Source organism: Loxodonta africana, chromosome 8 (assembly GCF_030014295.1).
Source record: "Loxodonta africana isolate mLoxAfr1 chromosome 8, mLoxAfr1.hap2, whole genome shotgun sequence".
Classification (NCBI taxonomy): domain Eukaryota; kingdom Metazoa; phylum Chordata; class Mammalia; order Proboscidea; family Elephantidae; genus Loxodonta; species Loxodonta africana.
This window is the reverse complement of record NC_087349.1, coordinates 121,252,371-121,269,516: the sequence shown is the minus strand read 5'-3', so window position 1 is coordinate 121,269,516 and position 17,146 is coordinate 121,252,371. Positions and strand designations below refer to the sequence as shown.

Sequence of the window (17,146 nt, the reverse complement as noted above, 5' to 3'; positions counted from 1 at the left end):
AAATACCCCATGGGATTCGTTTCCTGGGTTTGAAGGATTAGGACCATAGTGTTGTGGGACATCTTGGCCAATTGGCATAATATATACAGTTCATAGGGTCTGTGTTTTACATCCTAGTTTGCTCAGTGATACCTGACCAAATATTAGATGTGAATGGCCATCTAACATATAACTACTGGTCTCTACTCGTCTGGAGCAAAAGAGGAAGAAGGAAACCGAAGACTCAAAGAAGAAACTAGTCTACAGGACTAACCATGGCCTCATCTACCCTGAGACTAGAAGAACTAGATGAGATGGTGCCTGGCTACTCCTACCAACCATTCTGATCAGGACCAAATAGATGGACCCAGACAGAATGGGAGAAAAATGTGGAACAGAATCTCAAATTCCTAAAAAACAAAACAAAACAAAAACAGACTTACTGGACTAGTTGAAACTGGAGGACTCCCCAAGACTGCTGCCCTGTGATACTCTTTAAATATTAAACCAAAACTAGCCCTTGAGGTCACCGTTTAGCTAATTAATAGATTGGCTCACAAAATGAAGAATATCACCTGTGAATACTGTGCTCCACTAAAAAAATCATCTATGTGAGACCAAAGGGTCAACAATTATCTTAAAACAAAGATAAGAATGTAAGGGGGCAGGGAAACTAGATTAATGGAAAGGGAACACCCAGACAGAAGTATTAAGAACGTTCATGAATTGTGAAGAATGTAACCGACGTCACTGAACAATTTGTGTAGAATTGTTGAATGGGAACCTCAACTGCTGTGCAAACCAATAAATTGTAATTAAAAAAAAAAAAAGACTTGGGTGTCAAAGCTATAATAACAGCCATAACAATTATAATAATAATAAACTTCTCAGACGCAGACAGCAATAATCTCCAAGCAGGAAGTAAATGAGATTAGGATGGGACACATGGTAGGCCATGAAAGCTGACAAGGGCTATTCCTCATCAGGGACTTTGATTCTTACTACTTAAACTACGCATGAACAGTTCATGTACCGCTTGTTTATGATATAGCTGACCATAAAAGCTTAAAGCAATGGCTTAAAACATGAAAGAAATATAATTTTCACATAATAATTTCACAAAGTCATGTGAAAAACCCCTTCATTTTGATTTAACTTGTCTTAATTCAAAAGGGCTTATATGTCTAAACTTTTGACACCTGGATCTTAGAAATTTACATTTATATTCACTGGAGCACGCTTTCTAAACGCAAAATATTGGACACAACCCAAGCGTCTGTTCGGGGTGATACGGTCAAAACGACAGAGATCAACCACATGCAGTGTTATGGGGTTTGAAGAGAATTTTGATTTAAGTTGTGATAACAACTCCAGGAAAATTTGTTAATTAAAAAGCAAGTGTAAGTTCCAAGCTACTCTTCATGTAATTAAGTAGGAAAAATAACATGTTTTACTTTTGAATTTTTACTCCTACCTCAGTTAAAATAGGCATTCCTCTGTATTTGAGAAGTTTATATCCATGAAATTAAAAAATTCTCAGTAGAAACACAAACTGATCTAGAAATTTGCTTCCAATGGAGACTGTAAATGCAAGAAGTTAAATACACCTCGCACGTGTTCAGCTTGTCTAGCAAAAAAGAACACTTTTATTTCAGATTCCCATTCAAGACTGTGGAGAAGAGTTGAAAATTACAGGGAGTCACCGCCAGCTCTATAAGACGGGTGGGAGATGGTTGGGGGACAAAGACTTAGACTGGGGAAACATGCTTCCCACATACCTGAAAGCCTCAAGGAAAAAGCATCCCTCAAAAAGGACAGATCTGGAGACCCTACACAGGTGAACTGTCTGCTGCCTCATTTCACTGGTGAATTCATGAGAGGACCAAGCCCCACCCAGGACCCCACTAACAGTCAGGGCCTTCCGCTACTAACTATCCCCCATTTTCTACCACATCACACCGCGAGAGAGGTGGAGCTGTAGTTTTAGAACTGTGCAGAAAAGGCTCCAAGTTCCTGCGGGAACCCAAGCACACCGTTTGCAGGGATAAGACAAGGATGGCTTTGAAGGACCTGGGGCTCCTCAACCAGAGCTGCTCCAGCTTCAGACTATGGTCAGAAGCTCTGTCATTCAACACAGAAAACCAAGGCCCAGGGCGGTGTTGTTAAGGCCCCATGATGCCACCTCACCACACAAGGAAGGTGACCCCAGGCATCCTAAGCTTGAAAATCCACGTATGGGTAGAAGGGCCCAGTGACAGTGGAGCAGGGGCTCAGGATCCCTTTTAGGGCTCAGTCCCTCGGCTTCCTCTGCCACCTCTTTACCTCACTGAGGAACCTCAGGGCCTGGAGCACACAGTCCCCCAAAAATTCATATCCAGCCTCACCCCTTATAAGTAACAATACCCCAATTCTCTGTAGTACTCACCATTTTCTGGCTCCAGCTTCTGGAAATCTAAGTGAACATGCTCTTTAAGCCCAAGAAGCCACTTCAGGAAGAGGGACGGGAGTTGAAGCAGGGCCACACTAGGCAGTCTGCAGGCAGATGAATGATGTTTGGTCTACACAGCCAGTCAGAGCAGTTAAATCCTTACTTGTGATTGTGTGGATGTATAAGATGGTTGTCCTTAGTCCCCAGCTGCCTAGAATGGATCATCTCTCCCTGCATCACACCTGGGACCTGAAATGGAAGAAGGAGACAGTGTTGAGTAAGGAGAGAGTGACATGTTCTTGGCCTTCACTTCCTTCCCTGGGCAGAGTCCCCCCAGGCTCAAGGCCAAGCTCCTCTCTGAGGGCATTTGCATTTAAGACTGAACCTGCTCCAGCCTCCACCGTATACACCTGCATTCTTCATGCAGCCCCACAGGCCTCTCCCCTGGCAACGTCACAGAAGGAGGGATTTCCTCACCCTAACCACAAGATGCATCCAGGCCGGAGCTCGTGAGCCTAGCTTCCCCCAGGAAACCAGGGCTCCAAGGCTTAGGTTGGGGGTTCACCTATGAGGTTAAGGGCTCACCTTTGTAGAACAACCTTGTATTTTTATTTGATACCAACATGGGTGAATTTTCAGGGAGAACATATTTTTCAAGTTCAAGTCAATGACCTCATCATGCGTCACTGGTTTTTAATTACATACAGTTGAAACTCTTCTGCTGTGCTTTTTTAACTTCATTTCATTTATAGCATGGTAATATGCTATCAGTGTTTTTCCTGTAGATTTTGCAACTAACATTTCTTTCTTCCCCTTGAGCTTTTTAGGTTTTTTATTTTCTATTTTTACTCTCTGGCCACTCTTTCCAGAAATCTGGGCGAATTCCTGAACACATTCTCTTTCAACCTTAAAATGATCGGCCAACCAACTAATCAGAACATCACTAAGTTTTCTCTCAGGAACAGTTCCCATGTTGTTCCCGTTTCTCTCCTCCCCACTGCCCCGGCCATCTGGCTCCTGCTCTTTTCTTTCTTGGTCTCCATGTAAACGTTTTCTCTCTCATGATCTGTATACCAGTGGCTCCTCTTCAAGCATTATTCTTCCTTTTATTAATTATCAAATAGCATTCTCTAGTTTTTTAATTCACCTCCTATTTCTATAATATTTTTCAGCATAAACTGGGAGCTTCTGAGATACAGAGAATCTCAAGCCCCACTCAAAATAATGATCTGCATTTTTCACCAGACCTGGTGAACCCACGACCCAGCACTCCCCGCTCTAGAGCCTGCAACTAAGGAAGGAACGTTCTATCACTGATGTCCCGTCCCAGCCTGCCCACCCGCCAAGCCCACACTCCTCACTAGACTGGCTTTGGTGGTCCAGCAGGGCCCTGCTCACCTCTCCCATCCTCTGGCCCATGCTGGGCTTATCACCAAAGGTAGATGCTACCCCAGTCCCTCACCCCCATGGCTAAGGAGAAAGGCCTGGGCAAAGAAGGGCCCAAGCACACACTCACAGCCATCTCCAAAGTAGAGTGCATACTACCAGCGAAACTCCCCGCAGAGATGGAAACCCAGACACCAGGAGATAGAATCCCTGCAGGGGCCTGGGCCAGGACAGGGCCATCCCATAACGGACACACCCCTGAGGGCTGCCTCCTTCCCGTACTCCCCAGCTCATGAGTCTGAGGTTGTGTAGTATCTTGGCCTTCCTGGAAAGACAGGGAGCTGTCTCCCACACCCTAGAGGTGGCCAGAGCTAGAGGGAAAGGGGTGTCAGAGGCCAAGGTCAGGGGAGAGGCCGTTTGGTACCCGGGAAGGATTCAAGAAAGAGGGGCTGAATGAGCCGCTCCCCCTACCTTGGCTGGAGCCTGGGATAGAATCCTGAGAAGAGGCTGATAGGTGGCAGATAGCACACGATGGGGGAGGGAGGACGATTGACCTGGCCTCCGGGGTGCCCTGGTCATGGCCTCCTTCTCCTAGAGGGAGGGGAAGAGACAAGGTCCTAGCTTTCACACCTATACTGGAGACTGTGGGTTGTGGCCCGCCAGCAGCCTGGAGAGAGGCCACAGACAAAAGGCGTGTGGTGGGGAAAGGCTGTGGTGGGGGACAGGAGGGGGGGTCGTCAGCCAGGGACAGCTAGCTGGAGTTCCACTGTGCTGACCTTTCCCATGCTCAGGAAGCTACAGAAGGCCAGGAGGCCTGAGGTAACAGTGACAGGATGCGGGGGGTAGAGGCACATGAGGGCCCATTGCAAACTGATCTTCAAAGGCCAGGCTACTAGAGAAGTATGCAGCCTGTTTGAGACTCCTTCCCACGCACCACCGTCATGCATGTTTGCCTTGTGAAGTTCACCGCTCCTCCTACCCCCAAAGCCAGGCTTCAGTCCCAGGGCTCTGAGGCAGGCAGGGTGTGGAGGGAGCTCGACCTCCAGGCCCCGCCTTGGCCAGCTCTTTCTCTGAAGCTTGATTCATTTTTAACTCGTTCCAGAAAAGTGTCTTAAGGAAAATGCCAGAGCAACAAAAAGCTGGTAACAGTCATGGACGCCACCTCTCATCACCCAAGACATATACAAAAGGTGAGTGTGTCAATGGCATTTACAGAAATGATTCCCAGGGGAATCAAATGGCAAATCCCTTAAGTGACATCTTCTGGAACTTAAGCACAGTTTGTGTGTGTGTGTGTGTGTGTGTGTGTGAATGTGATGTCTTTTTTCTCCTCTGGCTACTTTTTTAAAAAGTTTGTTTTGTTTTTAATAATCAAGACATCATAAAGTTAACAAAATACAGAAAAAATTGCCCTGGTAAGCTATAAACTCTCTTAACTGGGCAGGTTACCCAGAAGGTAAAGGGTAACTTTCTATGGCCACCCAGTGAGAGCTCTACAACCAGTTTATTTATTTCTCTTTCTCTCTCTTTTTAATTACAGTACTTTAGATGAAGGTTTACAGAACAAACTTCAGCACAGTTTTTAAAAAAAGAAGGGATGACTTTCTGTTGTTTGTAAACCTGGAACAAACAAGACGACTTCAACAGCACCCACAGATCCCAACTCCTCATGAACTTCTACCACTCCCTCAGAGGGGAGGTGGAGGTGGAGGAAACTCTGCAAGGGCCCCCAGCACCCCACGTGGCAGACCCTCTGCTAAGGCTGTTCCATAGTCTGAGGGCAGTGACTCAGTCTGGGGTGAGAGACCCTCTGTCTGGCAGGGGCACAGCAGATACGGCAGGACTCTAATCTGAGGGGGATAGCGCTCCAGTCTCTATGACCCAGCCTGAGGGAGGGGAAGTCGAGAGCTGGGTGGGTTCCAGGCTGCTCGGAAGGCCTAAAACCTATGAGATCAAAGTTAGAGTTCACGGGGGACATCCAGCCAAACTACAAGACTGCCTACGGCTGAGGTCTGGCAGCTGGAGGCCGGAGAAGCCAGGCAGTAGAAATAAACCCATTTTTATTGTTGGTGTTTTACGTTCAAGCCAATGGGCTGAAACATACCAATGATTGGGAGGGGACACTTATTCTTTCTATAAGGCCAGTAATACCCTAGTACCAGAGCCAGAAAAGATACCACAAGAAAAGAAGACTGCAGACCAATATGCCTTATGAATCTAGGTGCAAACATCTTCAACGAAGCAAACTGAGTCCAACCACATATTAAAAGGACTATACACCATGATAATGTGGGATATATCCCAGGAATCGTTCAACATAAGAAACTTAAAGTGCCTATCAACAGATGAATGGATAAACAGATTATGGTATGTTCACACAACAGAATACTACACAACAATAACGAACAATGGTGAATCCGAGAGACATCTCACAACATGGACGAATCTGGAAGGCATTATGCTGAATGAAGTTAGTCACGAAAGGACAAATGTTGTATGAGACCACTATCATAAGAACTCAAGAAAAGGTTTAAACCAGAAGAAAACATTCTTCAGTGGTTACGAGGGTGGGGAGGGAGGGAGAGGAGAATTCACTAACTAGATAGTAGACAAGAATTATCTTAGGTGAAGGGAATGACAACACACAACACAAGGGAAGTCAGTACAACTGGGCTAAACCAAAAGCTAAGAAGTTTCCTGAATATAACCAAACACTCTGAGGGATGGAGTAGTAGGGGCGGGGGTCTGGGGACCATGGTTTCAGGGGACATCTAGGTCAACTGGCATAACCAAGTTTACAAAGAAAATGTTCTGCATCCCACTTTGGTGAGTGGTGTCTGTGGTCTTAAAAGCTAGCAAGCAGCCATCTAAGATGCATCAATTGCTCTCAACACACCTGGAGCAGAGGAGAATGAAGAACACCCAAGACACAAGGAAAATATTAGCCCAAGAGACAAAAGGCTACATAAACCAGAGACTCCATCAGCCTGAGACCAGAAGAATTAGATGGTGCCTGGTTACAACCAATGACCGCCCTGACAGGGAACACAACAGATTCCCTGATGGTATAGGAGAAAAGAGGGGTGCAGAACTCAAATTCATGTAAAAAGACCAGACTTAATGGTCTGTCTGAGCCTAGAGGAACCCCAGAAGACATGGCCCGTGGACTCTCTGTTAACCCAGAACTAAAGCCATTCCTGAAGCCAACTCTTCAGACAAAGATTAGACTGGACTATAAAACATAAAATAATATTGGTGAAGAGTGTGCTTCTTAGTTCAAGTAGATACACGAGACGATGTGGGCAGCTTCTGTCCAGAGGTGAGATGAAAAGGCAGAAAGGGACAGGAACTGGTTGAATGGACACAAACCTGGGGTGGGAAGGAGGAGTATGTTGTCACATTATAGGGATTGCAACTAAGGTCACATAATAATATGTGTATAAATTTTTGTATGAGAAATTAACTTCAGGTGTAAACTTCCACCTAAAGCACAATAAAAAAAAAGAAAAACAAAGTAATGCACCACATTAATGAAACAGAGAAAAAGAATCATATTATTATCTCAGTCAACACAGGATAGGCATTTGACAAAATCCAAGACCTTTCATGATAAAAGCACTCAACAAACAGGACACAGAAGGGAAGTTCCTCAATATGCTAAAAGGCATTTGTGAAAAACCCATAGCTAATATCATACTCCACATAGAAAGGCTGAAATCATTCCCCCTAAGACCAGGACAGACCAGTATGTCCATTTTCACCACTGCTATTCTACATTGTACTGGAAGTTCTAGCCGGAGTAATTAGGTAAGAAAAAGAAATAAAAAGTATCTAAATAGGAAAGGAAGATGATCTTAAAAAAAAAAACCAAAAAACCTGTTGCTGTTGAGTCGATTCTGACTCACAGTGATCCTATAGGACAAAGGAGAACTGGCCAGAGCGTTTCCAAGGAGCGGCTGGTGGATTTAAACTGCCTATCTTCTGGCTGGCAGCTGAGCTGTTAACCACTATGCCACCATGATAGAATCCTACATACAGAAGATTCCAAAGAATGTACAAGTACAGAGCTAATAAATGAATTCAGCGAAGTTGTAGGATACAGCTCAACACGCAAAAATCAGTTGAGGTTCTATAAACCAGCAATGAACAACTTCAAAAAGGAAATTATGAAAGCTCTTCCATTTATCATAATGTCTAAAAGAAAAAACATATAGGAATAAATTTAACCACGGAGATGCAGGACTTCTATGCAGAAAACTAGAAAACACTATGGGAAGAGATTAAAAAGACCTAAATAAGTGGACGTCCCTCCAGAAGAAAGGCCTGGAGATCTACTTCCAAAGGTCCCAGCTACTGAAAGCCCTGTAGAGTGCAGTTCTACTCAGAAACACATGGGGTCACCATGAGTCAGAATCAACTCAAAGGCAACTAGTTTTTTAGTTTAAATAAAGGGGAAAATATCCTGCATTTATGGATTGGAAGACTTAATATTGTTGAGGTGTCAACAGTACCCAAAGTGATCTATTGATTCAGTCACTGCAATCCCTATCAAAATGCTCACAGCTATTTTTGGAGAACTGGATAAGCAAATCCTGAAATTCCTATGGAATTGCAAGAAGACAGAGATCGATCCAAAGCAATCTTAAAAAGACAAACAAAGTAGGACAATTCAACATCCCTATTAAGAAATGTATTATAAAGTTACAGTGATCTAAACAGTCTGGTTCTGGCATCAGGATAGACATCTAGACCAATGGAATAGAACTGAGAGCCTAGGATAAACCCACACATTTACAGTCAACTGATTTTCCACAAAGGTGAAAAATCCATTCAATGTGGAAAAAAGTCTCTTCAACAAACGGGCCTGGCGATACCGGGCCTCCACATGCAAAAGAATGAACTTGGACCCATATATCACACCATATATGAAAATTAACTCCGAATGGATTAATGACCATATATACACTAAAACTATAAAACTTTTTTGTTTGTTTGCTTATGAGAAGGCTTTATTTAACTTCAGTTTTGCAAAAGCCAGTTAAAAATTAAGAAGAAAGAGTCCTTGAAACTTTTTGGGAGGGAAGGGGAGGCACCAGGTCTTTTTTTTTTTTTAATAATTTTTATTGTGCTTTAAGTGAAAGTTTACAAATCAAGTCAGTCTGTCACATATAAGCTTATATACGCCTTACTCCATACTCCCACTTACTCTCCCCCTAACGAGTCAGCCCGCTCCCTCCTTCCAGTCTCTCCTTTAGTGACGATTTTGCCAGTTTCTAACCCTCTCTACCCTCCCATCTCCCCTCCAGACAGGAGATGCCAACACAGTCTCAAGTGTCCACCTGACACAAGTAGCTCACTCTTACCAGGTCTTTTAACGAGACTTGCTAACAGACGTCTGCCTTAAGGCTTCTTGGAAAGACAGGACTGGCAGGCACTGTCAGCCCATCTCTGCCTTCTGTGCCCTTTGGCATCAGCCTTAGATCCCTGCATTTATATTAGATTTTTCACTTTCTGTAACGATTTTATCCTTTTTGTCAAGACAGATGTCTCTGATTCCAAGGAACGTGTGAGAAAAAAATGAAGACTGTCAGATAAAAGTACTTATATAAGGGATATTCTGATTGCAGAAATTTGTGTTCTTTCAACAAACCATGTTTTTTTGTTCTCCACAACACATCATTGTTCTCTTATTAAAGCTCAGTTTATTTGAATACAGGAAAACAAATAAATTGTTATTTCAGGTAGACTTTGAAATTATTTTGGCTCAGTTGGTTTATAAGCAGCATCCACAACTGACCTGACGCCGTTTGTGTGTGTGTGTGGTTTAGAATAGAGGATCTTAAGTTGACCCTCCATTTGTGAAGAGAAAAAAAAAAAAGGTGTTTTAAGACAAACATTTTGTGTGTGTGTGATTTACTTTTTCTTTTCTGTTTTGCTTTGTTTAAAGTGCTTGGTTGCTTCTTTAGCAAATTATTTTTTTCTGTTTCTTCTTCAGATGATTCTTGGAGAAACCCTGTTTGTTTATTTTAACCTTCTGCACTCAAATTCCTTTATTAGGAACAACTACATAGCTGCTATTTACCAAGCCATTGGAAGTTTTTTATTTGGTGCAGCTGCTAGTCAGTTCCTGACCGACATTGCCACGTATTCAACAGGCAGACTGCGGCCTCACTTCTCGGATGTTTGTGACCCAGGCTGGCCAATGATCAACTGCAGTGATGGTTACATAGGAACCTACATATGTAGATGGAACACAGAAAAAGCTAAGGAAGGCAGGTGAGTTGTACATCGCTAACGCTTATTTTATCTTTTGTGTTCTTGGAATAGAAGGTTTCAGCGACTAGAAGATGAGCCACCTGCTAGCCTAGAGAAGCTGGTGCTGGTGTAAGGGAGGTGAATTGAGACTATGTATTTGACCCATTCTCTCTCCTCATTCTTTTTTCCCCCATTTTATCCTTCCCCTCTGTTTAAGACAGTTTTAACGCAATTGTTTTTGTCTCCAGTGTGTAAGAAATGTAACAATGGAACTTAGAGATCATTTATCCAGGGGTCAGCAAGTTTCTTCTTAAGGGGCTGGGCAGTAAATATTTTAGGCTCCGTAGAGCATACAGTCTCGCTCTGCCCTTGTAGCAGAAAAGCAGCCGTAGGTAATACTTCCATGGATGGGTGTAGTTATGCTTCAGTAAAACTATTTAAGCAAACAGCTGCCACAGGGGTCATAAAAACTGTAAAACTTGTAGGGTAAAAACGTATGGGTAGTACTTAAGGATCTAGATTTTGACGATAGATTCTTAGACATGACATCAAAATCATGGGCAACAATAGACAAAATAGATGAAATGGATTTCATCAAGATTGAAAACTTCTGTACATCAAAGGCTTTACCAAGAAAGTGAAGGTACAACCTAGAGATCAGAGAAAATATTTAGGAATCATGTTATCAGATAAGGGCTTAATATCCAGAATATATGAATAATTCCTACAACTCAACAACAAAAAGATAAACAACCCAATAAAAAATGGACAAAGAACTCGTATAGACGTTTCTCCAAAGAAGATATACGAATAGCCAATAAGCACGTGAGAAGGTGTTCAAAGTCATTTGTGATTCGGGAAATGCAAATCAAAACAAAAACACCCACAGTGATGACTATTATTAACGGTAGCAATTTAAAATGGTACTGCCTTTACGGAAAACACTTTGGAGATTCCTCAAAAAGTTAGGCGGCATTGGTGGTTCAGTGGTAGAACCCTTGCCTTCCGTGTGGGCGACCTGGCTTTGACGCCCAGCCAACGCACCTATAGCCACCGCATGTCCGTCAGTGGAGGACGTATGGGTTATGATGCTGAACAGGTTTCAGTGAAGCTCTCGGACTAAGACTAGGAAGACAGGCCTGGCGATCCACTTCTGAAAATCAACCAGTGGAAATCCTATGGATCACAATGGTCCATTTCATTCCTTAGTGCGTGAGGCAACCGTAAGTCAGGGCCAACTCCAAAGCAGGTAACAACATAACATACAAAGGGAAACGTTAAAGAATGTTAATTATGTTAAGAGTGATAACTACACATACTGTACGATATATTCTTACATAAATACAGTGAATAGGGGTCTACAGTATCACGAATTGTTGAGAGTAACACTAATATAGACCTCAGGTGTGAGTCTTGAGCTTAAACCCCAGGGTATTACTGTCTTAGCCAGGACTGCAGGTAAAAGCCACAGGGGTAGAAGACCAATGCAAAAGGGGAGATTAATTGTAGTATCTCTCTCTCTCTCTCATCAGCAATGGAGGAAGGTTTTCATGACATTTTTCTAAGGCCCAAAATTACAATCAACGTCCAGAATCTCTCAACACAAAACAACAATCTCATTGGTCAGGCAGGAATGTTTTTGTGAGTAACAGAACACCAGGAAAACTGAAACAAGTAAGAATTTTACCATTTTACCTTCTCATAATGCAAAGTCCAGAGGTTACACTGCGGGGTGTGACAGGTGCTCTGAGAAGTGATCAGTGACCAGGCTCCTTCTTCCCGACTACTCTGCCTCCACTACCACACGACCAGCATTTTCACTGTGGCAAGGTGGCTGCTGTCTCAGAAAGAGTAAGGTTGAAGGATGAGAGAAAAAGCCTATTTTTTCCTTCTTAAGCTTTGCATTGTTTCCACGGGAAAATATGAGACCCAGTGACTTTGTTACTAGCAAGTTCAATGTCAAATAGCCACCCTTATTATAATGGAAAATGAGGACACTGTCCAGTGGTAGAATTCCCACCTCCCACAGGGGAAACCCGGCTTCAATTCCAGGCCAACGCACCTCTTGTGCAGCCACCGCCCATCTGGCGGTGGGGCCTTGCATCTTGCTATGATGCTGAGCAGGTTTGAGCGGAGCTGAAATATAGGTCTGTATAAGATTAATTCTGAGCAAGTTACATATCCCTAATTTTAATCTATGATTAAAGTATACAGACCAAAGTTAATCAGTTGGCTACCAGGGACTCAGGGGAGGGGAGAATGGGGGATATTGCTTAAGGGGTACTGAGGATATGAGAGTAACTGTGGATTTTTTATGTGTGGATGATAAAAGAAACATACAAATGAAAAAAAAATTCGACAAGTGGTTTTCTTTAACCAAGTGATAAATATTATGACACCAAGTGACGTTTAAGTTCTCCGATGAACCAGAACAATAATTCAGCCCGTTACAGATGACAGAGTCAATAGGAGGCTTTAACGAACGGTTAGGGTATAACCTTGTGATCATAACAGAAAGGATCTCTCCTCACTTGAGACAGGACAAACCTGTCACAGACTCGAACTTGCTGGGATGGTTAAGGTTGTGTGTCAACTTGCCTGTGCATGATTCTCAGTGGCCTGGCAGTTATGATGTAGTTTGGTAGCTATGTAATAATGTAATCACCTCCATGATGAGATCTGTTTTGAGCAGCCAATCAGCTGAAAGACTTTCCTTGGGATGTGGCCTGCATCGAATATAGGTGGACTTTCTGGCAAAGCTCTCAATCCTGCAGCTGGCTCCTGCTCATCCGACCTCCGGTTCTTTGGACTTGAGCTAGCAGCTTACCTGCTATCTTGGGATTCATCAGCCTCTGCAGCCTGTGAGCCAGAGGCCTGCTGTCTGGCCTGCCGTCTGACCTGCCAGTCTTGGGCTCACCCTGCAGCTATATGAGTCAGAAGAAGCCTCTAGCCTGACCCAGGGACTTGGGACTTTCCAGCTTCCACAAGTGTGTGTGACATTTCCTTGATATAGATCTCTCTCTATATATACATATATTTGTGCACTTCACTGGTTTTGCTTCCCTAGAGAACCCTGCCTAAGACACTTGCCTTGAGTCAAATATCTTAATAAATGGCAGAATGCAGGTAGTTGGGTTCTAGAATTGAACCCAAAGAATCAAAAAGTCAAGTAAAATACACACCACTGAAAGGACATAGGCAGATGGTTTTCTAACCAAGAAAACTTGAAACAAGTTAAAAACCAACGACAAAGAATTAGTTAAAAGGTCACTATATATGCACACTCGTCTGAATATACATAGTCACTATTTTTCCTACTATTAACATGATGTTGTTGTTGTTAGATGCAGTCAATTCCAACTCCTAGTGACCCCATGTGCCAGTACAGAACTGCCCCATAGGGTTTTCTAGGCTGTAAAAGCAGATTGCCAGGTCTTTTTCCCACATAGCAGCTGCATGGGTTAAACACCAATCTTTTGGTTAGCAGCTGTGTGCTTAACCATTCCACCACCAGGGCTCCTTATTAACATGACAGTGTAAAAATACTTAAGGCCATGAAGAAATATGTAGAACTGATTTATGAGATGATAAAACATTTTTTATAGAAACCTACGGTACATGCATTCCAATCACTGGTAATTGTCAACGCGTCTTGATTGCATGTTTGATCAATTTCAGACTGCAGAAGTTGGTTAAAAATCTTCAATTGCTTCACTTTTTGGCATTAGTGGTTGGTGTATAAATTGGAATAACAGTCATATTAACTGGTCTTCCTTGTAAGCCTGTGGATATTATCCTATCACCGACAGGGTTGTACTTCAGGAGAAATCCTGAAATGTTCTTTCTGATGATGAACACAATGCCACTCCTCTTCAAGCTGTCATTCCTGGCATAGCAGACCATATGATTGTCTGATTCAAAACAGCCAACCAGTGCATTTCAGCTTGCTAATGCTGAGGATACCAATCTTTATGCATTCTATTTCATTTTTTGATAACTTCCAATTTTCCTAGATTCATACTTCATATGTTCCAAGTTCTGATTATTAATGGATGTTTACAGCTGTTTCTTCCCATTTTGAGTTGTGCCACATCAGCAAATGAAGGTCCCGAAAGCTTGACTCCATCCATGTCTTTAAGGTTGAGTCTACTTTGAGGAGGCAGCTCTTCCCCAGTCATATTTTGAGTGCCTTCCAATCTGAGGAGCTCATCTTCCAGCACTATCTCTGACAAGATTCCGCTGCTATTCATAAGGGTTTCACTGGGCGATTTATGGATGCAAGAAATTTGGAAGACAGCTACCTGGCCAACCGGCTGGAAGAGATCTATATTTGTGCCCATTCCAAAGAAAGGTGATCCAACAGAATGCAGAAATCATCAAACAATGTCATTAATATAACATGCAAGTAAAATGCTGCTGAAGATAATTAAAAAACGGTTACAGCAGTACACTGACAGGGAACTGTTAGAAATTCAAGCCGATTCAGAAGAGGACCTGGGAAAAAGGGACTATCATAGCTGATGTCAGATGGATCCCAGCTGAAAGCAGAAAATATCAGAAAGACGTTTGCCTGTGTTTATTGACCATGCAAAGGCATTTGATTGTGTGGATCATAATAAATTATGGATAACATTGTGAAGAATGGGAATTCCAGAATGTTTAATTTTGATCAGGAGGAACCTGGGCATAGTCCAAGAGGCAGTTGTTCAAATAGAACAAGGGAATACCACATGGTTTAAAATCAGGAAAAGTGTACATCAGAGTTGTATCCTTTCACCAGACTTATTCAGTCTGCGTACTGAGCAAATAATCCAAGAAGCTGGACTATATGAAAAAAGTGGCATCAGGAATGGAGGAGGACTTATTAACAACCTGTGATAAAAAAAAAAAATTTTTTTATGATACACAAATGATGCAAGCTCGCTTGCTGAGAGCAAAGAGGACCTGAAGCACTTACTGATGAAACTCAAAGACCACAGTCTTCTGTATGGGTTACACCTCAAATTAAGAAACAAAAATCCTCACAACTGGCCTAATAAGCAACATCATAATAAATGGAGAAAAAACTAAAGTCGTCAAGGATTTCATTTTACTTGGATCCACAACCTACACCCATGGAAGCAGCAGTCAAGAAATCAAAAGACGCATTTCACTGGGCAAATCTGCTGCAAAAGACCTCTTTAAAGTGTTGAAAAGCAAAGATGTCACTTTGAGGACTAAAGTCACCTGACTCAAGCCATGGTGTTTTCAATTGTCTCATATGCATGTGAAAGCTGGACGATGAATAAGGAAGACCCAAGAACTGATGCCTTTGAATTATGGTGTTGATGAAGAATACGGGAATATACCATGGACAATTTTTTTTTTTTTTTGCCAGAAGAATGAACAAGTCTGTCTTGGAAGAAGGATAGCCACAATGCTCCATCAAAATTAGGATGGCAAGACTTGGTCACAAGTACTTTGGATATATTAACAGGAGAGACCAGTCCCTGGAGAAAGACATCATACTTGGCAAGGAAAGAGGGTCAGTGGCATGGACTGAATTGTGTCCCCCCAAGATATGTGTTATCTTGGTTAGACCATGATTCCCAGTACTCTGTGGTTGTCTGAGGATTAGGATGGGATTATAACACTCTTACCAGGTCTCATCCCTGATCCAATGTAAAGGGAGTTTCCCTGGGGTGTGGCCTGCATCACCTTTTATCTCTCAAGAGATAAAAAGGAAAGGGAAGCGAGCAGAGAGTGGGAACCTCATGCCACAAAGAAAGCAGAGCCGGAGCAGACCGCCTCCCCTGTGCGGAGAAGCTCCTAGTCCGGGAGAAGACTGATGAGAAGGCCGACAGAGAAAGCCTGCTCCTGGAGCTGACACCCTGAATTTGGACTTTTAGCCTACTTGCTGTGAAGAAATAAATTTCTCTTGGTTAAAGCCATCCACTTCCAGTATTTCTGTTACAGCAGCACTAGATGACTAAGACAGTCAGCAAAAAAGAAGACCCTCGATGAGACAGATTGACACAGTGGCTGCAACAATGGGCTCAAATACAGCAATGGCTGTAGGGATGGCACAGGACCGGGCAGTGTTTTGTTCTGTTGTACATAGGGTAGCTATGAGTTGGAACGACTTGAAGGCACCTATCAATAACAAACCCCTCCAACTGGAGGTGGCTGGTGAACACTTTCCCTGAGGAGACACAAACGCAAGGGGCACTTTATGGAAGCAGCCCCTGCCCTGGGCCCTACCGAGCTGGGAGGGGAAGGGGACAGGGGCCCTAGCTAGTCTCAGCTGGTCACCTGTTGTGGAGGGCCATCGCCACTTTTAATGAGCGCATGGGAAAGCGCGACTTCCTGCTCCTAGCTCCGGGCCAGGCCCCCCGGGGGCGTGCCGCTGGCTTTGCTCACCCTCCCCGAGCCCGCGGACCCCGCCAGGCCGCCGGCACCCTCAGCCGCCGCCGATGGCAAGGGACTCGGGCAGCGCGGGGCGGCCGGCCGGGGCCTGAGCCCGCACTTACTGATCTCGTAGGGCATCCTCGCCCCCTTGTTAGCCCGCGCTCTCGGAGGGCCCCGGGCCGGTCAGCATGGGCCGCGCTGCGACTCAGACTCGCAGAGCTCAGGCCGGGGACCTGTCGGAAGGCGGCGCCGGGCGTGCAGCGCGGGTTGGGGGCGGCCGCCGGGGCTGGGAGCCGGCTCACGCACTTCCTTGTGCGCTGCCGCTGCCGACGCCCAAACCCAGAAGCGCGGCCCCGACCCCGGCTGTCCCGGCTTTCATCGAATACGTAGAGTCACGCGCTCGGCTCTGCGGTGCCCCCCGGCGCGCCTGCGCGGCCTCGGTCCGCCACCACCCCGGCGGTCCCCGGGAGGCCCGCCCCGCCCTCCCCCGCCCTCCCCCGCCCTCCCCCGGAGGTCCCCGGGAGGCCCGCCCCGCCCTCCCCCGCCCTCCCCCGGAGGTCCACGGGAGGCCCGCCCCGGCCAAGCTCGCTTGAGATTTTAGCACCCTCGAGGGTCACCGGCCGGGTGCCTTTTTTGCGGCCGTGTTTGCGTTGCCGGGGAGGAGTTGCCGAACGAACTCTCAGCGGACTCTGCGGCGGTGTTTGCAGTGCT

General features: G+C 44.5%; 1 protein-coding gene across 13 annotated transcripts in view; it reads right to left on the bottom strand.

Moving 5' to 3' along the window:
• Positions 1–16,835, bottom strand: part of LOC100655953 (zinc finger protein OZF-like) — a 30,548-nt gene extending 13,713 nt beyond the window's left edge. For 3 of the 13 annotated variants that reach the window (XM_064290291.1, XM_064290292.1, XM_023558575.2), the window contains exons 1-4: positions 16,558–16,821; positions 11,093–11,885; positions 4,265–4,384; positions 2,405–2,656 (exon numbers count right to left, since the gene is read on the bottom strand). Coding sequence is in view for 1 of the 13 variants with exons in the window: in XM_023558575.2 (XP_023414343.2) it covers positions 2,405–2,407 (3 nt within the window). In the remaining 12 variants the exon portion in view is untranslated. Of the gene's footprint in view, positions 1–2,404; positions 2,657–4,264; positions 4,385–11,092; positions 11,886–16,557 lie in introns of all 13 variants that reach the window. The other 10 variants (XM_064290282.1, XM_064290285.1, XM_064290286.1 and 7 more) reach the window with 10 other exon arrangements.
• Positions 16,836–17,146: the final 311 nt, after the last annotated feature.